Below are 23,773 nucleotides of genomic sequence, written 5' to 3' on the forward strand. Positions count from 1 at the left end.
TCCGCTGCGATGTGCGAACAGGTTTGCAGAGGAAGCGGTCACGCTCACTGCTCTCAGAACTTTCCTTCGGACTTGCCTTCTCCCTGGTTCTCTCTGTCCTTTCTGCATGAGGCGGCGACCAGCCTCAGCATCAGGGCTGGGCTGTGAGGGGCTCAAGCCCAGAGACTTGAGCTGCAGCCCCTGTGAAGACAGACTGTCCAATTATAGCTCAGTTCTAGTCCATTAGCTTTATCCTGAAATATGTTACTACATCATCATTTTCTTTAAAAGGTTGCCTTCGATTCAGTCCTGCTTTGGTAGACATGAATTTGTTTGCATGCGCTATGTATACTTTCTGTTAATAAACACCACGCAAGTATATATATATGTTCACTTTAAATACACTTACTCTGCTGCATGAGAGTTGTCCCATATTGATTCAGCCAAAGTTTGGTGATTTCTGAGTGATTCGATTACTTCAGTTCATAAAGATGAGGAAAATGAATGTATAAAAGATCCCCATGTGGGATGAAGAGAATCATTTTTTCCTCTTGCAGTGAGAAGTGGGCGGAAAGGAAAAATCCCATCTGGCATGCAGCACCCCTAACTGTTGTTTTAAGATAGCAAAAATAGAGGAGAGCTGAAAATATCAGAACATAACAGACTGTGGGCAAGTGTGCAGGACACATTTCTCTAATAAATCATATTAAATACCCATATTTTACTTAAAACATGTCCATGTTCTTATTTGTCATTACGTAAAAATTTGTCCTTAATTAAAAAAAAAAAAAAAAGTCCACTTCATTACTAAAGGAAAAAGGACTTGTTTTAGTCTGTAGAAGTCAATGCTTTGGTTTACCCGGAATAGGAATAGGTTTTTGTTTTTTGTTTTCCTAATATTTTCCTCCAATAATAATTTAACAAATGGAGAACTAAGATATGGCACGCATGTCCCTTTATGGTGCAGTTGTGCATAATTGAGTGAACGAGGTTTAGCAATTCGAACAAACACCTGTCAATGTTCTCTTTGTTCCGGATCCCGGAATGGCAGGGCTGGATTGGGGCAAGCTGAGTCAGAAGAAAGGATTAGGAGCACCTCGAGATCCAAGAAACACACTCAGGGAGAGAATGATGGTGATAATAAGACAATTAAGATGGCAGGAAGTGGCTTGGGGGTAGAGATTTGTGAGGAGGCTCAGGAAAATGGAGTGAGTCATCAGCTCAGATCTTGGTGACCGCAAAGGTGGGGGTCTGGTGCAATGTGTCAGGTAAAATTTGAGTCCTTTGCAACCAAAGAGGAGAGAGAGCGTCTCCTTCTTATAGATGATTCTTTAAACCTTTCCTGGTCTTCTCTTGGCTCAGATTTATAGAGGTGAAACAAACTCTGTGTTAATACTCTTATGAATAAAGAATTCTAATGACCCCCAAATGGTGCAACGCATAATAACATCCCAAACTGAATTTTATAGTTGACCGATGCTATCACTTTCTCCCTGCTCAGCGAACCTGTTGTTATTACAAGTTGGGGGGTTGTGATGTGGAGGAGGGCTGTTTGCAATCAATCTGAGCGTCCTGACATTTTCCTCCGAGTCGGAGGCATTGGAAAGAACTTTAGGTGCCATGTGTCTTGACTGTTTGGGTAAGAAGACATTTTGTTCAAAAACTAGCACCTGCTTAAAAGGATGCTGAGTTTTCTCTAAAATGGGCAGTAAATACTCTACAATCCATTAATTCTGTTGGAAGTTCGTTGTTAAGCCCAAGAAAATATTTAAAACTATTTTCACTGATAATTTTCTTCTAGTGAAAATTATCTGTAATCAGAAGCAAAAAAAAACCATTAACAAAAGTAACAAATCTCAGATTTGTTAAAGAAAGTTGTCATTCAGACTCGGTGCTTTTGTGTCTTTGTGTTCCTGAAGTTGTGTTTTGTGAGTCCCCAATGCAAGGCTAGCCTGATTGAAACGACCCTTGCCCCCATAAAACGTTTCTGGTGGACTGCTTCTCCCCTACTTCTTAGCAATTACTCCACCAGAAAATTAGCACAGCTTCTCCTGAAAGCAGGCACAAACTATTTTGCCAACAAAAAAGTACATGGGATTATTCAGTGCTTCTTACTAAACACCCATAGGGGAGCACAGACCTAAAAATTATCTCCGTGTTGAAACAATACTGAGATGTGACTCTAAAAACAGGGGAACCGAGAGGGTAATTGGAGTTATGAAGAAAACACTATCTCCTCTAGTAATCCCTGTGGCTCAAATTTTAGAAACTACAGAACATAAAGTGGTAGAGACAGGAGCTCACGTGGCCCAGGTAGTGCTACTTATACCTGCAAGTGTGAGATTAAAGGATAAGCCAACCAGGTGATGAAGGGAGCATTTTGACCTTGGATAAGACAGAATTCGGACTAACCCTTAAAACCCAAGGGAAGAAACCTTGGAACACAGCAGAGCACCAACCACGTTCTGATTGTCTTTGGAGGACCCTGCTTTGAATGCCAGATGTTTGTGGTCAGAGGCCGTTCACGACCTGCCCGACTATTAAATGCCATTTCCATTGCAATTTGACAATCAAAGCTGACCTTTATCTCAATTTTCAGTAGATCCCATTTCCGTCCCAAGTCGGTAATTCTCAAATTCCTGTCCTTCGGTATTATTACTCATGATTTTGGCATATGCAGGAGATCTGCACAGACCTGAGAGAAGTTCGCCACACCCTGGAAAAATCCTTATTAATAAAGCTCAGAGTGGCCTTGGGTATAGTCAACATCTGCAGCTGCTCATTCCCCGCGGCCCCACCCTCTGCGCCTTGCCAGTTTTGTGTCTTAGCTAGGACTTCTACTTTGCCGTTCCACATCTGGGTACTCCAGACCTCCAGGGGAGAATGTAGGGAGAGAGTTCTGATGGTCCCCTTTTGGCCCAAACCTGAGTTTCGAGACGTCTTCCATCCAGAATAGAAAAGCCAGGAATGGTGTCTTTTCCTTCCGAGTGACACAGGACAGCGGGCTGCGGACGGCTCAGCCTTGGGGATCCTAGAATGAACAGTTGGGTTGCATAGGCCTTTGGAAAACCCATAGCGAGCTGAATGTGTCCTTAGCTGAATGAAATGTGGGGAATTCGGTCACGTAACCGAACTTCACCGAGGTCTTCAGACAGAGGCCGGCATCGTCCTCAGGGATAGACTTGGTTTCTCTACCCTTTGCAGCTTAGCTCAGCGTCCCCTGTTCGAGCTCATAGAGATCATTAGAAAGCATCACACTGGGTCAAGATGGAAGACAACCAGATAGCTATTTAGCTTGCTGCCACCAGGCGTGCCATTCAACCACTTCACATAAAACTGACTTTGTTGAGGGCCTAAATGATTTTTAATCTCAGGAGAGCCTTCTCCTTTTCATATACAGAGCACATTTTATTTTTAAAGATCTGGCTAAGATTAAGTTATCCTTGCCTCTCTGCATTTGAGAAAGGCATTTGTTGAGCACCTGTGAACCAGGCATCACCAAACCTAGAACAGAGAGAGAAGTGAACAAGATCTCATTTGAATCCCAAAGGCACCCTCCTGGTGGGGGTGGGGGGTGGGGGGGGACGGATGAGAAAACAAAGGCAGCACAGGAGGAGGCAGGGGGCAGACAGAGGAGGGGGCCTGGGAGGGGGTCCCGGAAGAAGAAAGGGGTTACCCTTTGAATAAGGTATATGTTTCCAGGAAATTGTTTCCTCGTGTTCCTATGAGGCATTACGCATCATTTTTTTTTAACTTCCTGGGTGATGACCAGGTAAGGACATAAGTTATAAATGGCAAAGATCATCCATCTCAAATCTAAAGACATTGGGCATTTACCCTCTCCCCTCCTTCCATTTTCTAGCTACAAAATATATATATATTTTTATATATTTTTCTGAAGCTGGAAACAGGGAGGCAGTCAGACAAACTCCCTCATGCGCCCGACCAGGATCCACCCAGCACGCCCACCAGGGGGCGATGCTCTGCCCCTCCGGGGCGTCGCTCTGTCGTGGCCAGAGCCATTCTAGCACCTGGGGCAGAGGCCAAGGAGACATCCCCAGTGCCCGGGCCATCTTTTGCTCCAATGGAGCCTTGGCTGCGGGAGGGGAAGAGAGAGACAGAGAGGAAGGAGAGGGGGAGGGGTGGAGAAGCAGATGGGCACATCTCCTATGTGCCCTGGCCGGGAATAGAACCTGGGACTCCTGCACGCCAGGCCGACGCTCTACCACTGAGCCAACCGGCCAGGGCCCAAAATATATATTTTTTAAAAGTACACTGCATATAGTTCTTGACCTGTTTTATGATTACATTTGTTTTTTGAAAATGCTTCATTACTGAAGAGGTTGAAGAACAAGGTATCAGTCAACCTGCTGGAATTGATATTACATTTCTGTTGAAGGTTTTTCTGTTTAAAATTGTTATACTAATTGTAAAAGTAATTCATGCCTTTTGTAGAGGGTTTTAAAATCATAAGGAATTACCAGGAAGAAACGAAGAACTTACTAAGCACAGTTCCCCCGCCCTCCCCAGCATGTGTATGATGGGGCTGCCCTCATGTTTCCTAGCACGCTTTACTTAACCACCCTTCAGCTGGGGTCAGACATGGTTTCAAAATTTTGTTGTTATAAATGATCTGACAGGCACATCTCTACATCTCTACAGGCACATCTTTACCTAAGTTTATGTTTCTTAAGGATAAATTCCTAGCTGAGTAATTACTACCTACAGGTCTGAACTGTGTTCATCTCTTTATGTTTTCTGCTTCACTACGTTACGTGAAGCTGTGTCAGTTTTCACTTGCATTATTAGCAACACAGGAAAGTACTTGTTTTGTGATGCCCTCACCCTCACCTTCACCCTCATCGAGTATTATGATTCTTAGGAGAAGAAACTTAGTATTTTTGCCAGGTTGATGAGGGGAGGAAGTATTAGTTTGTTCAAATTTACATTTCTTTTTCTAGTGAAGTTGAATATTTACAATTTTTATTAATTCATACTTCTGTAAATAATCTATTTACTTACTTTGCCCACTTTTCCATTGGGATTTTTCTTATTGATTTAACATCTGCAGTTTTATATACATTAAAGCTACACAGGCAGTCCCTGGATTATGAACAAGATAGGTTCTATAGATTTAAAATGTTTATGTATATATATGCACAGAAAGGTAAAAATAAATACTATGTTAAGACAAACATCTGAGTTCCATTTAATAAGTAGATGCACCTGTTTCACCTTATATACAATTTCAACTTAAGAACAAACCTTCAGAACCTATCTTGTCCGTAACCTGGGGACCACCTGGAAATCTTTGTCATGTTTGTTACATACAGTTTTCCCCATTTTGTTCCTTACTTACTTATTTTTATATACTTTTGAGCAAAGCTGTTGATTCAGTTAGAAACTGTTGATTAAAATTAGAAAGCCCTGCCCAATTTTTTGGCCGAATACTCAGTTTTATTTATTTTCTTCTTTTTCTTCTAGAGTTGCACTTTTCATAAAGTAAAAGTAAGATTACCCGATTAGCTACCACTTGCAAAACATTTCTTCAGCTAATTTACTATTTTGTTACAAGCATGAAAAAATCCCTTTATTCCAGAGGAAATGAAGTTCTGTTAACAAACATCCTCCAAATACAATCTATAGAGTACAAATTCAGGGAGTCACATTATCTCTTTGAGCTTCAGCTTTCTTATTTATAAAGTTAAATGACTCAAGATCTAAGATTTCTTCTAGCTCTAAAGCTCCTTTCTTAAAATTGAACCCCCCTACCCACCCACCCTCCTCAAACTCAGCAGCATCCAGACTTTGAAGGGTTGAACACTTTCTGGGAAAATATTGCTATGTTAAGTGGATACCAATTGATTACTCAGGAGGCTGTGAGTTTTTACTCTGGTTTTAATATGCCTATCAATGCCAAGAATCATTCTGTTCTTTTCTGTTCTAAAAATACTCCTGTGGATAGAACTTCTAAAAATTGACTCTTTGTGAAGTGGTGTTGATACGAGGCTGATCTAGCAAACCCAGCCGGAAGGATCTCTGCTCTCGGGGTCATAAAGCCATATTTCAAGTCAAGTCATTAAATATTTGGAATTGTTTTTCTGAGTTCAGAATGTCCTGAGGAAGACGGAGATATGGAACTCCCAAATAATGACAAACTAAAAAAATAAATGTTTGCTCCTACTGGCTTATACTCTTAGAAATGGCAAGAAAGGGGCCTCGTTATTTATTCTGGCTAAGTTCATTAACAGACCCCTCCCCACCTACAAATTTATATCTCTCCCATGTCTCTCTCACAAAGAATTTGCTCTCTGAGGGCAGTCCCCATGTTTTCTTTTTTCTTTTCTTTTCTTTTCTTTTTTTTTTGCAACAGAGACAGAGAAAGACAGACAGAAGGAAAAGAGATGAGAAACATCAAGTCCTCATTGCGGCACCCTAGTTGTTCAGTGATTGCTTTCTAATGTGTGCCTTGACTGGGGGGCTACAGCAGACCGAGTGACCCCTCGCTCAAGCCAGTGACCTTGGGCTCAAGCCAGCGACCTTGGGCTTTAAGCCAGTGCCCTTTGGGCTCCAGCCAGCAACCATGGGGTCATGTCTCTGATTCTATGCTCAAGCCAATGACCCCACACTCAAGCTGGTGAGCCCGTGCTCAAGACAGAGACCTCAGTGTTTCAAACCTGGGTCCTCTGTGTCCCACTCCAATACTCTATCTACTGAGCCACCGCCTGGTCAGATGGTCAGGCTTTATTTGAACTTTTATCCTCAGTGTCTAGCCCTAGGCTTTCAGTAATGTTTGTGGGCCTGAATCTGGTGGAGAAGGCAATTGTGGGTTATTTGAAGTGTTTCCCAAGTTTAAGCCCTCTGACCAAATCTGCATAAATATAAATTGTACAAGCTCCAGGGTTCTAGTTCATTGGAGATTTAAAGTTTTAAATGAAAGGTTTTGTGCCTTGGGAAATGAACCTGGAAATGACAAGCTGAAAAGGCAGGTGGTTCATCACTGATAGTCAGTTTGTAACTGTAAACAAGCCTTTGGGAGAATTCATGCTTAGTAAAGAAGAGACACAAACTTTCAAACTTCAGTGAGTCACAGTTTATGGAGCAAGGATCTTACCTGGGCAGGTTTGTAAATGAAGATTTCCATCCTCTTTGCCGCCCGAAGAGCACATGAATACTCAGGAGAAGAGAACTTTTGGGGACTGCATTATGACTTAAAAACTTCCATGTCTTTTCAGTCTGTTCTTTTTCCCATCACACCCATCCCTCACCCCAGAAAAAGAGGAGAGAGACCTACTACTATGCAACCAAATTTATTTTGCTTTCTTATAACCTCCTCTCTTCTGTTTCCTAATTTTGTTTGCCTCTGAAATAGTGTTAGCAGTACTTCATTGCATTTTTAAATTGTCTTAACCTATCTTAATACAAACTTTCCATGGCTGTGCAACAGAGTGCCATGATCTTACCTTTCCCCTAGCCTCGTGGCAAACGGTGCACTGAGGTTTCTGAGATGGTTACTGCAGGGACCAAGCATCAAGGAATGTACAAAACATGAAAAAACAAGAGTGTTTACTTAAAATACTTTGTATCTCCATGCTCCTGGGCAGTGCGATCTAGCAGTTGCTATGGTAACTAGGAATTTTTCATTCCATTACTTGCATAAGAACTGAGGCTGCCCTTTTCATTAATGCTTTGCCCTCTCTGAAGTTGCACACGTTCACGTGTGTACACACAGACCCACAGCATGTTTGCATGCACACACACAGACACACACAGGTGAACGTGCTCTTACAAATACACAAGAGAGATTGAGAGTTAATAGAGTTCCTTGACTTGAAGGCTTTGCAGTTTCTAAGCATTTTATTTTTTCCTATCTTTACATTTTATTTTAAACTTTTTCTAGCTTTATTGAGGTATGATTGACAAATAAAATTATATATATTGAAGATGCATAATGTGATGTTTTGATATACCTATGCATTATAAAATGATTGCTACAATCAAGCTGATTAACATCCGTCCCTCACACACCATTAGAGAGAGAGAGAGATGGTTAAGAGCTACTGCCCTAGCAAATTTCAAATACTGTCTTCACTTCATGTTACCTAAGATTTTTTTTTAAAAATCTGGAATGTCACTTCCTAGGTCGTATAGAAACGGCAATGTAAGTTTACAAAGAATTTCCTTTTAGTTTCTTTTTTTTTTTTTTTTTTTTTCCTGAAGCTGGAAACGGGGAGAGACAGTCTGACAGACTCCTGCATGCGCCCGACTGGGATCCACCCGGCATGCCCACCAGGGGCGATGCTCTGCCCACCAGGGGGCGATGCTCTGCCCCTCCGGGGCATCGCTCTGCCGCGACCAGAGCCACTCTAGCGCCTGGGGCAGCGGCCAAGGAGCCATCCCCAGCGCCCAGGCCATCTTTGCTCCAATGGAGCCTTGGCTGTGGGAGGGGAAGAGAGAGACAGAGAGGAAGGAGGGGGGGTGGAGAAGCAAATGGGCACCTCTCCTGTGTGCCCTGGCCGGGAATTGAACCCGGGTCCCCCGCACGCCAGGCCGACGCTCTACCTCTGAGCCAACCGGCCAGGGCCACCTTTTAGTTTCTAAGAATTCTCAAATCATTATCTTAAATTTGAAGAATGCTTCTTTTAGATCCATTCAGAGTTAAGAAGTTACTTTTTCCAAGTAACTTCAGTTTATAAATTAAGCCTTTACTTAAGCAGGGGCATTTCCTAACACAGCTAAGTTCCCAGTAAGAGGCATTTAGGAGGAGAACCATCCGGGCCATCTATCAGGTGCTGCTCTAAGAATCCATATCATCCTCTTGGTATTCAGATTTTAAAGGTTCTGCAAACTTGCTACCATGAATTATTCAAGCCCCAGGTGACAAGCATATCTGCTACTAGAATATAGAGGCTTTGAGTCATAAGGTAGCAGAGGTGTTTTTTCCCTCTTTGGGCTGCTTGGGAAGGTGTCAGTACTGATATTTCCCTTAGAGTAACTGTGTGTTTGTCACACATACACATGCGTACTAATACATAATGATTTGAGAATTCTTAGAAACTAAAAGGTAATTCTTTGTAAACTTACATTGTCGTTTCCATACCACCTAGGAAGTGACATTCCAGATTGTTTTTTAAAAAAGTCTTAGGTAACATGAATTGTATACCTAAGGCCACCAGTATACACCGATCATGAAAGGTGGAAGTAAGTGCTCTTCCCAGCACTGAGTCATCTCATTTTTTGCAAATCCCGGTGTGACAGAACTTGTTGCAAACACGTCTCACAGACAGTCTGCATGGGTGCCAAGGACCGAGGAACTCACATGCTCGAAGTATCGACCAGGTGTTCTCCCCGTTTTTAGTCCACATCGTAGGAATTGCTGAAGGATCTAACTTAGCATCCGCAGGCACCCTCCTCTCTGAGCTGCCCCCGCTGGCCCCTGTCGGATACTGTATGCCCGAGGCCGTGCCCTCGGTGCCCTTCCCCCTGGGCTCCTCAGTTCCCAGAAGGAAGTCCTGGTGATCTCCCAGCGCTGCCCGTCCCATCCTATGTTTCCTTGGGCCCGGCAACCTGGGCGAGTGCGTGTAACTGATGAGTCCCAGCAGAATGAAATGACCACAGTACCTGAAACAGAGGGGTGGCAGGGGGCAGTGGGGTTCAGTGGCTTCACCCCCCGTGACCACGGCTGACACTAGGCCTTGTTAGTTGTCGCTGCTGGTGTTTTATCCCGTTTACACTTCAGGCCTCCTGATGCTACAGGATGCTGGCTGCTCCCTTGCAGATAATCGGGAGCCCCGCCCAAAGACCAGGGCTCATAAAGTATGCGCTAATTCTTGACTTTTTATTTTTAAATACACTTAAGTGTCAGAAACAACTGAACTTCATTTTCTCCCGGTTTTGAGATTTCAGCCTCTAGAGGAGAGTGTGACGTCACACAAAAGGGTAGTGTCAGACGGAAACAGCCCTGCGCACCCATGAAAATGCCCGCTTCTTTCAGTCCCCGCTCTCCTCTAGCTGAGGGGCTTCAGCCTTCCTTCCTCCGGGTTCAGTGAGCTTTGTAATTAACTCCCGTGATGGCTTCTGGGCTCTCAGTGGTGCATGCAGCTCCACAGGGAGCCGTTTTCAATGCAGCCGAAAAAGCTTGATGACATTATTTGTGTGTTCCTTTAAATGTGGGTGATATTTAAACACGCGTGCGCATAAACAAAATTTTAGCAAGGCCCGGATGCAAATCCAATTTTGTAACATTTTGGTGTTAATATACAGTTGCAATAGAGTTTGTATGTTTCTCTGCATCCATTTTATTCTCTTGGTTCAGCATTCGCAACTGAGTCACAAGGAGGTATAACCCATTTCACAGGCAAGAACACTGATGTTCAGAGAGTGAACAACTCTGTTAAGATCACCCAGCCAGTAAGCGGCAAACCTGGAATTTGAACCCAGGCCGGCTTGTCTTCACTTTGGTGTTGCTTTCAGTTTAATTTGATTCCGGTCATAAGTTCTCTGAAGGGCTGCCATCATCGGAGTTTAACTTTTGTACTAAGAACTGGCTATTACCCGTGAAACAGAAACGGACCACACCCTTTATGTGGGGTCTGGTGGAAGGGAGCTTGATGAGGTAAGGTGTGTGGATTTTGATAAACTATTTTATCTAGTCATTGGTGACTGATGGGTAGTTAGGGTGAGACTGTGCTAGGCCTCTTGCTTACCCAGTTGATTTTTAGTGTCTAAAAGTATTCGGAGGGGTGTAATAGCCTCCTAGTTCAGATGGCACTTTGGGGTTTCAGGAGTAGGTTCCCCCTCCAACTGTTACATGATTACATGACTGTGAGGCTTTCACTTTAGACAAGGCGAACCCCGGTCCCCTCGGTATGGCTGGAGGCCTCTGAGCGGGGGACCCAGCCTCTCTCTGAGGACAGGGCTCTCCCTGGATGAGAAATGCCTCAAAAGACCCCAGAGTCAGAATCAACCTCCCTTTCTGCTGCAAGTGGTCTGTGCCTTTGATCACTCTGCCTGGACCTTTGGTTACTAGCCACAGGTGGTCTAGATCTTGACCTCTGCTCTGTAGACTTCTAGCTTGAATTCCTCCTTTCTGCCCCAGCCTGCTCTCTGGACCGTGTCCCCCTGTGGATAAACATCTGCCCACTTGCCCTTACCAATCTCTCTGTCCTTGATCTTGTCCATTCTGATGTATAGTATCTCCCTGCTCATCCATCGTTCACCAGGCCGTTCATTCATTCTACAGACACTTTGTTCTGGATGGTGGGGTAGTACAGAGAACAAAACGGATGAAACCTGTTTTCATGCAGCTAATATCAGAGAAGAACTCCTCCTGCCGTTTCTCCACCCTCTTCTCTCCTCCACCCCTATTACCAAATCGGGTCATCAACCAAGAACTTTTTATACTGAAACTGGAGAACATCCTGGGAAAATTTTAGTAAAATTTAAGCTTTTATAGTAATAATAAAAAGCCAACAACATCTGTGTTATTTAATAGCAATTCTCAAGGGTCATGTGGGGAGTGTCAAAGATGAAGCAAATGGTAGGCTGTGACTTGCAATGAACAGGTTGTAACTATTAGACAAGAAGGAAGATCAAGACACTAAAGCATGCAAAAATTAGATTAAGTCAGGTAGGGAAATGCCAACAGACCCTACTCTAAAGCTATTAGAGTGTGAGTTGTGTTTCTGGCATCAAGGTGATGGACTACCTGACCATCTAACGTCACAAGTTGGCACAAGCTTCTCTGGAAACTGAAAGGTCAGGTGTGCTGGTCGTCTCCATTGGCGCCCATCCCCTCCTTCACCTAGCCTTGCTCCGTGCTGTGGGCAGTGGGTCCTGACCCCTGTGGACTATTCCACCCATGAGCTCTTGCCTCCCACCTTCAGGTGGGCCTTGGCCGTTGGGAAATGTCGCAGGAGATGGGCGTGTAGGAGAGGCCTGGGTCTTCTCCCCACCTCTGTCCTGTTTCCTACTGCAGTTCTGGCCATGACCTCACCCCTCTGTGACTGCAACCCCTTCTTGGGAGCTCTCATTTATGTCTCTAGCTCCCAGTGGGATCCTGTACTCGACTCTTAACTCCTCTTGCTTCTCTTTGCTGGTTTATGGTAATCTCACCCTTTTTTGGTTAATTCCCTTACACCTAGCTACACTTCTGTAAATATTCCCTTTATTTTTTTATTTATTTATTTTTTACAGAGACAGAGAGAGAGTCAGAGGGATAGACAGGGACAGACAGACAGGAATGGAGACAGATGAGAAGCATCAATCATTAGTTTTTCGTTGCGCGTTGCAACTTCTTAGTTGTTCATTGATTGCTTTCTCATATGTGCCTTGACTTGCGGGCCTTCAGCAGACCGAGTAACCCCTTGCTGGAGCCAGCGACCTTGGGTCCAAGCTGGTGAGCTTTTGCTCAAACCAGATGAGCCCGCTCTCAAGCTGGCGACCTCGGGGTCTCAAACCTGGGTCTTCCAGATCCCGGTCCAATGCTCTATCCACTGCGCCACCGCCTGGTCAGGCTAAATATCCCCTTTATTATAAACATGTTCCGAACCGTAACTGAGTGTGCCTCTCTCTCTCTCTCTCTCTCTCTCTCTCTCTCTCTCTTAATTTATTTTCCAGAATGACCCATTAAGCTAACAAAGCATGATAAAATATACTTGGGATACGGAGATACTGACTTTGTATTTCCAGGTTTTATAGACTGTCCTCATCTCCTCCACGCTCTTCTGCAGTAGCTTTACTGGTGGAAGATGGCCACACGATCAGGTTCCAAGGCTTGCCCTAATTTAAGGGTTCTTAGACAGCTTGTGTTACAGGCTGATCATTAGAGGCAGTAAGATGTTATAAATACAGTTCTTCTCTAACAGCCAGGGCTTCCTCTCCAGTCACGTTCACTGGTTTTCTGCGGGGTTGTTCGCGCTCTGTAGTAAGTTTTATTCACTCTCACACCTACGGAAGTCAGACTTGACTGGGGTTTTATAACTTCTGTGATGATGAGTCCTATTAGTTCCATTTAGGCTTTAATTTGAGTTATTAATCTTAATGTGTGTGGGATGTTTAAAGGAGCCAGTGATCGTTATTTAAATACTCCGTTCCTCCCGGGCGCCTGGACCCAGACGTGCTCCTCGGGCCAGCGCTGTGCGGTCCTGCAGACCTGCGTCCGCTCACCTGGGCACGCACCTGCTAGCTTCATCTGTCTCTTAGTGTACTCCCCTAATCAGCTCTATCTTGCAGCTATCCTTTTGACCTTTTTTTTTTTTAATCTGTTTACTTTTTTTTTTTTTTTCTATGAGATAAAAGGGATCATGAGATACATTGTCAGCAAATTCTGTGAAGGTTGTTCTAAGGTAAAAACCGTTTTTGGCCAGAAGAGATTTTTTTTTTCCCCCCAGATAAGTGCTTTGGTTTTGGTAGTGCCCACATTTACAGTACAAGCATCAATGTGGGCACCGGTGGTTCGGTTTGCTAAGCCATGTGTGAATTTCCGTCACCTAAGATGAGGAGAGGTACCTCCCTGCTAGTTCACATGCGTCTTTCCTATTCCAGAGAGCCGCCATCTTGGGTTTCCGTGGGAGAAGTAGAGTCGGGAACGCTGATTTGTAGACCCTTGGTGTCAGAAAGGATGCCGAAGCCATCCAGCTCCCATGAGCTGGAGAACTATCTCACCTATTTGTGATACTGTGGACAGGCTCTGCTCCAGACGAGAGAGGCCCGGCCCCCCTCTGTTGTCATTACTCTTTAAATTAAGCCACACTCTTCCTCCTTTATCTAGCCACTCATCAATGGAAGGTCACCTTTCTAGAGCATCATGGGAGTTCTATGGCTCCCTTTCCCACAAGGCAGGGAGCTCAGAGAGTGGAAATGACCTACTGTGGTTTCATTCTCCTGGTCTTTTACTCCTTCTTAGCTGTTCCAGCTACCTGAACTGTACCTCACAGGACATGTTCCCCAGACCCCTTGTAGCTCCTGGTGCAGAGTCCTGAGTCCCTTCTATTCACAGACTCATCATCATAGCCAGTTTGGGGGGTTATTTACATCACATAAAACTATTTTCAAGTGTACAGTTGAGTGTCTGCCCAGTGCTTGAGCCCAGCAGCCCCGGGCAGCGTGTGCACTGGGAGCCCCACCAGCCTCAGCCAGAGGGTCTCTGCACCCGGACTCCTTGGGTCCCTGCCGTTCTCACTCTGTTCCCACCGCGCTGTGTCCCCATGCTGGGTCCTAAGCTCTGCCCCGGCTGAGCTGGTTTAGCTGTGCTCCTGGCACCTTTCTCAGCCCTGGTCAACCCTCTTCTTCTCTTGGAATTCATTCCCTGGATAGCTTTTCTAAACCACACTGGCCATCCAGAACTAAACAATGGCTATCCTTGTAATGTTGAGGCTCACTTTGACTTGGCTGCATTGGTTGTCTGACTCACCAAACACATTGGCCTGCTTTGGATTTCAGCACCAGCGTAAACCAAGTCACCTTGATAGTTATAGTATCTAATGTGTATCATTGACCGTCATTAAGGGACATCTGTGGTTCTGATTAAGAGCTTTGTTGTGGAGCTTGCTTGCATGGGGTCAGTCTCACCTTTACCATGCCCTCACCCTATGATCTTTCTTGGCCAATTACTTTGGCAAAATGGGGGTTTTAATAGTACTTATGTCAGAGGATTGTTGTAATGATTAGATAAGATGATGGATGTTTAACTCTTAGCCTAATATATGGTAAAACCTCAATAAGTGTTTGTTATTGTTACGGATTTATCCATCTGGTCATAGCTTGCTCGCTCCTAGCTTGCTTGTTCCTAGTGGGTCTGTTTGTTGCATATGGCAGTGCTGTCTCCTTAGTTCTTTTTTTTTTTTTTTTTTAAATAGTTTTTATTTATTTATTTATTCATTAGAGAGAGAGAGAAGGGGGGAGGAGCAGGAAGCATCAACTCCCCATATGTGCCTTGACCAGGCAAGCCCAGGGTTTTGAACCAGTAACCTCAGCGTTTCCAGGTTGACGCTTTATCCACTGCGCCACCACAGGTCAGGCTCCTTAGTTCTTGAGTTATGGTTACCTCTACCACTACAAGATAAAATTTTATTAGCTTTTAATGGTCCAGTAACTAATAATTGCATGACATTTTATATTTCACAAAATATTTATCATGTATTCTCTTAGATATTGGCCAAGCCCTAGGGGTGGCTCACAGTGATTTCCACACCAGCCACCCAAGATCCGGAATTAGTGTAGGTCATGTTGATCTGATATGTAGCCCTTTGCCTATCTTTATCATGTTCATTTTGACAACCACATCAACTATTGTTTTGAGTTCACCCATATCAGTTTGAGTGTCACATCTAAGTTGATGATCAAGATTCAGAATGGAACGGGCCAGTGCCATGTGCCATCAGAGTCATTTGCTGACCCTTCCTTAGGAAAAGCACCTCTCAGCAAAATGTCCCCTTTTATCTACCCCATCAGAATTTAGCATTTGAAATGTGGTCTTCAAGATTTGAGATATTATTCTCTAAACTGCCATTCTATTGTAAAATGCACGCATGTTTATCCATTAATCTTTTTCCCTTATTTATTCATTCAGTTCATGTTCTTTCAGTATCTGTGACGTGTGAAGACGTGGCTATTTGTTGGGAATTCCAAATTGAAGAAGATAGAGTACCCGCCCACAAGTGAGCATATGCTTTGGAAGGGAGAAAAAAGAGTGTATTAGGATGTGTTCCTCAGAATTCTGAGTCAGAAGGACTCACCTGCTGCCAAGGGGCCATGGCAAAGAGCCAACAAAACCAGACTGGAGGCAGCAATACTTGAGGTGAACTTTGCAATGAATAAAAGACCAAGAAGGTTATGATATGAAAGGAGTCATAACAACCTATTGGCTATAAATGCTGTCTTAGTCTGTTTGGGCATCTATAACAAAGTAGCACAGACTAGGTGGCTTATATACAGTGGACATTTATTTCTCATAGTTGTAGAGGCTGTTAGATCAAAGTCCTGGCAGATTCAGTATCTGATGAGAGCCGCCTTTCTGGTTCGTAGACGACCATCATTTCATTGTGCCCTTACGTGGCAGGAGATATTGGGGATCTTTCTGGAGCCTCTTTCATAAGGGCATTAATCCCATTCATGAGTGCCCCGCCCTCATAACCTAATTTCCTCCCAAAGATCTCAACTCCAGACACCATCGTCCTGGGGATTATATTTCAACACATGAGATTTTGGGTGGGGGACACAAGCACTCAGTCCATAGCAAATGCCTGTCTATAAGTAAGTTACCATCTTCAGTCGCCATGCTCACAAGCTTGAGGGAAAGCAGCAGTGTGACTGTACTACTTGTATAACCTTGAATGCCATGGCATGCAGCTGGGTGATTCTAACTCCATCTGAAAGGGTCTGTCTTGCTGCCTGCTTCAGCCGAGTTTGATTATGGAGCACTGGGCCACATGACGAATGTTGAGGGTCCTGGTTGGGACCACATGGATCAGAGAAGGGGAAATTAGCAGAAAATTACACATCTTGCCCAGTTCATAGTTTTGCCCATAGCTTGACCTATTCCTGTCCACTACCCTCCCTTTTATTTAATGTGCCCTAGACTAAGGGACAGTACCATTTAGCGAATACCTTCCCGGTGTTGTGTTAATTATACGACCTCATATGTGAATTGTGTGGGAGTTTAGTTTGGTAGAATTCTGACAGATGGAATAAATAATTGCAGCACTGAAGTTCGGAACACAGCCATCTCATGCGATGAGCTTTGTAATAGAAAAGTGACTAAGTGGAGAGGGTAGAGGATGCTTCCTAGTAAGAGTGGCCTTTGAGGTATATGAGATAGAATTCTTCGTTTTAAAGACAGTTCCCTCACTCTCTTGCTTGCTCATTAATTTGCACATTCAGTAAACATTTATCGAATGAATATCACCTGCTAGGCCTCTCTTATGTTCGAAAGAGAAATAGAGGTCACAGTCCCTGCTCTCAAGATGTCATCATGTAGTGGAGAACACAGAGGAAGCAGATAAGTAGAGGTCAGTGTCATGACAGGGTTCTTTGGGCATCTCACCTGGATAGAGGGAGTTAGTGGCAGGAAACTTGTCAAGGACGATGAGGGGATAACTATGAGTTGCATCGTGTGGAATGGTTTGTACCTTTTGGGGTTCATAGATTCAGTGAGACTTTGGAGTCTAGACTCTGCATGGCATAATGTGCCTACACATAAAATTTTTATATACATTCAGAGGGCTCTCTGCGTCCCTAAATCCCACCCATGGACCCCTCATTAAGCACTCTGGTGAGAGTTTATGCTCGTAGAGCTGCGGGGACACGACGCCGTGGAGAATGCCAGCGGCTGCTCCTGCGAGCACTTGGGAGAGGAATATTTTCCATTAGCTCTGATAATGGAAAATCAAACAAGTAGTTGGGCAATTGCAGCAGGCCCGAGAAATCCCTTAATGATCACTTTTTCTTGTCAGTGTTGGCGGTAAGTGGAAATATAAATACAGTCAGCAACACGGCTTGGGACAGTGCAAGTTAAGGCCTGCTAAACCGGGAACGTCAAATTTTTCGCCTTTAAAAAAAAAATCGACATTTTTACTACCCTCTCGGTATTTTTGTCTTAAAATAAGCATATCTTTTATGTGAGAAAATGAAAGAAAAAGGTTTGATGTTGAGGTATAAGAGCTGATTGTGGCCCTGGTCGGTTGGCTTAGTGGTAGAGCGTCGGCCTGGCGTGCAGAAGTCCCGGGTTCGATTCCCGGCCAGGGCACACAGGAGAAGCGCCCATTTGCTTCTCCACCCCTCCCCCTCTCCTTCCTCTCTGTCTCTCTCTTCCCCTCCCACAGCCAAGGCTCCATTGGAGCAAAGATGGCCCGGGCGCTGGGGGTGGCTCCTTGGCCTTTGCCCCAGGCGCTAGAGTGGCTCTGGTCGCAACAGAGCAACGCCCCGGAGGGGCAGAGCATCGCCTCCTGGTGGGCAGAGCGTCGCCCCCTGGTGGGCGTGCCAGGTGGATCCCGGTTGGGCGCATGCGGGAGTCTGTCTGACTGTCTCTCCCGGTTTCCAGCTTCAGAAAAATACAAAAAAAAAAAAGAGCTGATTGTGATCATGGACTTTCATCTAAAGGTAGTCAAAGGTTCTGGGTTCTAATCTTCCTTCAGAATTCACAGGCAGAATAGCAGTGGAGGCACAAAGAGAAAATAAACCAGTTACTCGCCCAAATGGAACAAAGATGAGGAGCAAGGGACTCGGAAGCCCTCCTCGGCTTTCATACCCCTCCCGGATGGGCTCTGCTCAGAGGACCTGTGACGTGATTCTTTTCCTCTTGTCAGCCCCCACCTCCTGTCCTGCAGCCGAGGACACCTCTTTATTGTTGGAGTTTCTTGTTCTTCACCATCCCTTTAAGAGAGTAGGGAAAAGAACTGGTTTGCACAGATTTGGGGACTAAAGTATGTTTTGGGGAAAGGGGAGATTTCTCACTGAGCATATTCCAGCCGGGGCTGAGCACCATGGGCGCAGTGCCTTCTAGGAATACACCCCGCGCCCCGCCTCGCCGTCCATGGCGCTGACGCACCCACAGCAGTGCCTTCGCTTCTGACGTCCGTGCCGCTTGCTCAGACCCCGTTCCGCTTCCCTGGGTAGCCTTATTCTCTTGCCTCTTGCCTCACCCGGACAAGGGAATGTTTTTTTATTCCTGACTCCATTAACGCCCGTTTCTACACCACTCCGGCCAAGGGCAGGGCAGCCTCTGGCGCCTCTTGTCCACGTCCTCTCCTTTCTCGGCTCACTCCTTTCCCAGACCAGGCAGACAGCACGTGGTGAGGAGCTGTTCTCGGTGTGACGGCTGCCCAGGACCCCACCCCCGGAGCCTCCTATTGTTCCCTTCGCCAGGCCCTTCTCCTGGGTGGGCCCCACGGTTCACTGTTTCCCTCAGGTTTCTGAGCACTTCTGCAGGGAGGCGTAAAGCCATCAGCATATGTTTTCTACCCTCCGCAGTCCACAAAGCGCTGGCGGTCCTTTTTCTCATGACTTGTTTATACCCTGTTGTGCCCCCTGAGCCCCTTTTCCCGGTATTCTCCTTAGGCCACCACCTTCACCACGACACTCCGAAGGATGGTCTCAGTTCCCACGGTCCTGAGAAGACGGAAGCCGTCTCCTAGGATCTCCCTCAGCCTCCTCCCTCTCCACGTCCATTTTTTCTGCTGGGCTCTCTTTCTTGTGATCCCCTCTGACAGGATGACATCTCTGTCCATTTTAGAGCCCCACCCCTGCGCTCGTGTTTCTGCCCCTGTCGTGTCTTCCCAGCACGCTGCTCACCTGGCCGCCTTCCCCAGCCGCACAGGGCTCTCCAGGCTGGTGTCCTTTCCTGGTGGCATCGCCGGGCGCAGCAGGGTCCCTGCCACTGTCTCCCCGCTCTCTCACACCGTAGCCCCACTCCTCCAGGCTGGTGTCCTTTCCTGGTGGCATCGCCGGGCGCGGCAGGCTCCCTGTCACTGCCTCCCCGCTCTCTCACACCGTAGGCCAGGGGTCTCAAACTCAACTCAGCATGTGGGCCGCAGAGCAAGATCACAGCCGTTCGGCGGGCCGCACTAGGTCTACAAAAGGCAACTATTACGCAACACTTTTCAGTGTCACAAAATGACCAGAAACTGTAGTTCACATCACAACTGCTGTTAACTAAGCTAATATCTAGCTAGGATGCTAGAGAAATGAAAAATACAAGTAGGCCCCTAGGCTTACTTAATTTTATCCAAAATATTTTGAACTTCGTGGATTAGTCTGCGGGCCGCACAAAATTGTTCGGCGGGGTGCGAGTTTGAGACCCCTGCCGTAGCCCCGCTCCTCCAGGCTGGTGTCCTTTCCTGGTGGCATTGCCAGGCGCAGCAGGCTCCCCGCCACTGCCTCCCCGCTCTCTCACACCGTAGCCCTACTCCCCGCTCTCTCACACCGGAGCCCCAGTCCTCCCACTGCTGGACCTAAAGCGGTCTTCTCAGCACTTTGTCTGAGACCTGCGGTCTTTGTGAACTGGACAGCGTCCCGAAAGCTTTTCCCTCGAGTCTCCTGAGAACGTGCCCTCCAGATCCTCCCGACTCACCGCTATTTCACGTGTTCATAATCTCCGCATATAGGTGTGCCCCGCGACTCTGCTCCCCTGCCTCTTCCTCCGACTTTCTGTGCTCTTCTTTCCTTTATCCTCACCTTCATCATTCCCTTTCTCTCCTGTTCCCTCTTAGCAGCCTCATTTACGAGTCTGGCTCTGCCCCTGACCTTTGTCCCGGGGCCTCCCCCTTTTCTTCTAACTGCCAGCTCAGCATCAGGAGCACGGTGTCCTCTCAGCACTAGACCACCAAAGGTCTGAACAAGGGGCAGCTCTCACCAGAGCCAGTTTCTCTGTACGTTACTGCCCTGTTTAGCGGCATCCCATCCTCTGTCACCTGCAGTCACGAGTTATGGCTTTGCATTGTCTCCTACATTTGGCTTCATCTTAGGGTGCTCACTACGTTAGACTTCTGTTGTTATGGAGCCTATTAACTTATCGTTTAAGGACAGGGTACTTGTCTTACTCACCTCTGTTTGCCACTTGGTGACCAGCACAGTACCTTACTTACCAAAGGAGATCCTCACTGCCTATAGAATACATGACTGTAAATTAAATGTTTTAATGCTTTACTTGCATTTCATTAGCTATTTGTCACTGAACATATTTTCCATCACTAGTTCTCTAAAGACTTTCCTTCTTAACCAAGAAAGCACTAAAGTTTTATACCCAGAACCCCAACCATGGCACTTCCGCATACTTTTAGGAAGAAGAGCAATTAGGTAAGGATGCCTGGGTCGGAAGGCATTCATGTAACCAGAGCCAGATATATATAACACAGAAGGCCATTATGTTTTCATGGCAATTTTAGATAACTTCCATCTCTCTTTTATACGTTGATTTTTCTGCTTTTCTTCTTTATTTTTAAGAGGTATTCCAAATGGAAACCACCGCAATGACATTAGATGCTGTTGACGGCACATTAACATGATTCAGCGCGTCCGCTGCCCAGCAGAGTGTGGCTGCTCTGTGCACAGCCCTGTAATACATATTAGTGACACAGACATGAGGGAAGCCCTTCCCATCTGAATGTGTGTGCATGGCCCGTGGAAGTTAATAATGCTGTATATCACGTGCGTGTAGAATGTAAAATGTACTTCAGAACAACAGTGGGCTCCTGTAAAATGAGTATTGGTTTACAAGGAGAGAGAAACCAGGGAAAAGACTGTTGTCCTTTCAAAGTATTTGTTTCCGTGTATCTCAGTAACCCAGACCCACATTCTGCCTGTTGTGTTTGTTTGTGTGTTTTGATTTTTTTTTTTTTTTTTTTGGTCAATATATGCCCCTCTCTCTCTAGCCACCTTATTTCATGTGGATAACAAAAGAACCCCTTTGGAGAAATGAAAGATAGCAATTACACATTGGTATTCATGTTACAGGAATCACACTACTGTCCTTGGGGAGTTTAACAATGAATATCCAGTGTTAATTGCCACAGTAACTGCATGTCTGACCTTGCTGAAGTGTAACACGTCAGTGTTACATAGTAAAATTATTTGCCACTAAAAGTTTTAAAAAGAAGCATCATAAAATCATCTTGCTGTTTAGAACGACTAGTATTTTTTTTTTATTTTTAAGAAGATCCTCACAGATTCAAATGACTAGGTCACTACATTGTCTTAGGAATCAGGACCCTGGGAGTTGAAATCATAATTTTATCACTGGTTTGGTGGGCAATGATAACAGAAGGAGTGCTTTGTGCTTGTCATGAAGGGTAAATAAAATACATTGACATCCCTAACAAATCTGTGGAAGTGATTAATAATAAAGTAGAACGGACCTAGGACCTTTTTATCCTTTGGGAGAAAAACAATCTGTATGTTTATACTTAATTATGGGTAGGATCTTCCTGCCAGTAACAGAAACATGCTAGGAATCCTAGGATATGTTTCCCTTTTTAAAGAAGATGAAGTCTACTTACTATCAACTTGCCTTGCTTTAATCTTCTTGCTCAAATCCTTAGATATACAGAAGTTAGAGTTTCTTACATGCATTTTAAAGTTCTTCCCCCCCGCCCCTGCGCTGACACTGACTGGGTGTCACACATCAGGAGAATTTCAGACGGCACCCTCTGAGAGAGTTCATCACTCAGGGGCGGGCGGCACAGTGCTGGGTCAGCAGTGAGCCGGGCTCCGACAGCCACGTCAGCGAGCCATGCTGGCTCCAGGGTGGAAGCTGTGTGTGCAGAAATGAATGATTGTTCAGCCTAACCCCCCCACCTTTTTCAAAGGGACTGAGGCGAAGGAAGTCAGCGCACTCACCCGTGACACCCGAATTTCAGCCTAGATGAGATTCTAGCTGGAGATCCATTTTGGCTTGTATTCTGGCAAAACAAGTACATGATAAATTGGAAGGCCACCTCAAGTCTGAAGAAAAATGGACCTAATGATAGAATGGGTAGTTTGGGGTCCGCCTCCTAAAGCAAGGTGGTGGTGTGAATGGCTATGCTAGGTATCGACCACAACTGCTTAATGTGGCACGTGCATTGTTTTAGTGTTTAAATGATGCTGTTAATTACTTTCCCATTTGGAAAGAGTGATTGTTTAATAAGCATTGACAAGGTAGAAGAGAATACACATGCAATTAGTATGTTGTGCTTAGTTTTTGTTTTGGGGTTGTTGGTTTTTGTTTTTGTTTTTTTGAAACTTTGGACTTTGGATTCCTTAATTCGAATCATTCAGGTAGCTTTAAATATGAACTCTCTGAATCCTATCCCCACTTTATTTTTTTTTCCTATTTTCTTTAAAGTATTGACGCCCCTCGTGCCTTATGTGTCCGTAGACCTGGAACATGGGTCCTGTCCACAGGGAGGTTCTTGACCAGACTCCTGATTTATTCTGAATCTTTAAAGAAATTATGGTACAGAGCAACTGAAGAAAATGAAGCATTTGTTAACGCATTATTTTTCTTCTTTTTAACTTGCTGTCTTGCGTTTTCCTTCTCCCATCCCCAATGACAGCAGGATGACGAAGTGACCACAGTGAAAGAGCAAGAGCGGAGCGTCCTGGTGCTGAAGAAAGTGCCGCGCTGTGGACCGGCCCCCCCGGGAGGCAGCGCCGAGGGTGATTGGAGGTGAGTTTCCGCCCCTGGCTCCTGTTCCCTCTCCCGTCCCTGCTCCGTCTCCTCGCCTCGTCCCAGCTCCCCACCGCCTCCTTCCCCGCCCCCTCCCTTTTCTCTCCGCCTCTCCAGCGGCGTTCTAGCTGACTGCAGAGCTCGGAGCAGCCAGATGGACTCAGTTCCCAGTGAAAAGACCGGGATGGCCAAGATCTTTTAGCATTGAGGGGATGCCTTTGTTAGTCGCCCGGCACAATGGGCAGCTCCCGGCTGAGGGTCTTTGACCCTCATTTAGAGAGGAAGGATTCTGCAGCGCTCTCGGACCGAGAGCTGCCCTTGCCTACCTTCGATGTGCCTTATTTCAAATACATTGACGAGGAGGACGAGGACGATGAATGGAGCAGCCGCTCACAGTCTTCAACCGAGGATGACTCGGTGGACTCTCTGCTCTCTGACAGATACGTGGTCGTGTCCGGGACCCCGGAGAAGATCTTGGAGCACCTTTTGAATGACTTGCACCTGGAAGAGGTCCAGGACAAAGAAACAGGTAAGACCCGGGTGTCTCCTGTTTGCAGACTCCGCAGTGGCTGCCCTTGTCAGCATCCTTAGGGGCAAGGGTCCCACCGTTGCAGAAGCAGGGTGAGCTGATCCAGCATATGCTTCGTGACC

At 45.6% G+C, this 23,773-nt stretch overlaps 1 protein-coding gene across 3 annotated transcripts in view; it reads left to right on the top strand.

Moving 5' to 3' along the window:
* Positions 1 to 23,773, top strand: part of RAPGEF5 (Rap guanine nucleotide exchange factor 5) — a 218,107-nt gene that overhangs the window by 124,179 nt on the left and 70,155 nt on the right. For 2 of the 3 annotated variants that reach the window (XM_066354495.1, XM_066354497.1), the window contains exons 10-11: positions 23,010 to 23,122; positions 23,563 to 23,651. In XM_066354495.1, coding sequence (XP_066210592.1) covers positions 23,010 to 23,122; positions 23,563 to 23,651 — 202 coding nt within the window. The remainder of the gene's footprint in view (positions 1 to 23,009; positions 23,123 to 23,562; positions 23,652 to 23,773) is intronic. The other variant, XM_066354496.1, reaches the window with a different exon arrangement.

This window comes from Saccopteryx leptura, chromosome 12, assembly GCF_036850995.1.
Source record: "Saccopteryx leptura isolate mSacLep1 chromosome 12, mSacLep1_pri_phased_curated, whole genome shotgun sequence".
Lineage (NCBI taxonomy): Eukaryota > Metazoa > Chordata > Mammalia > Chiroptera > Emballonuridae > Saccopteryx > Saccopteryx leptura.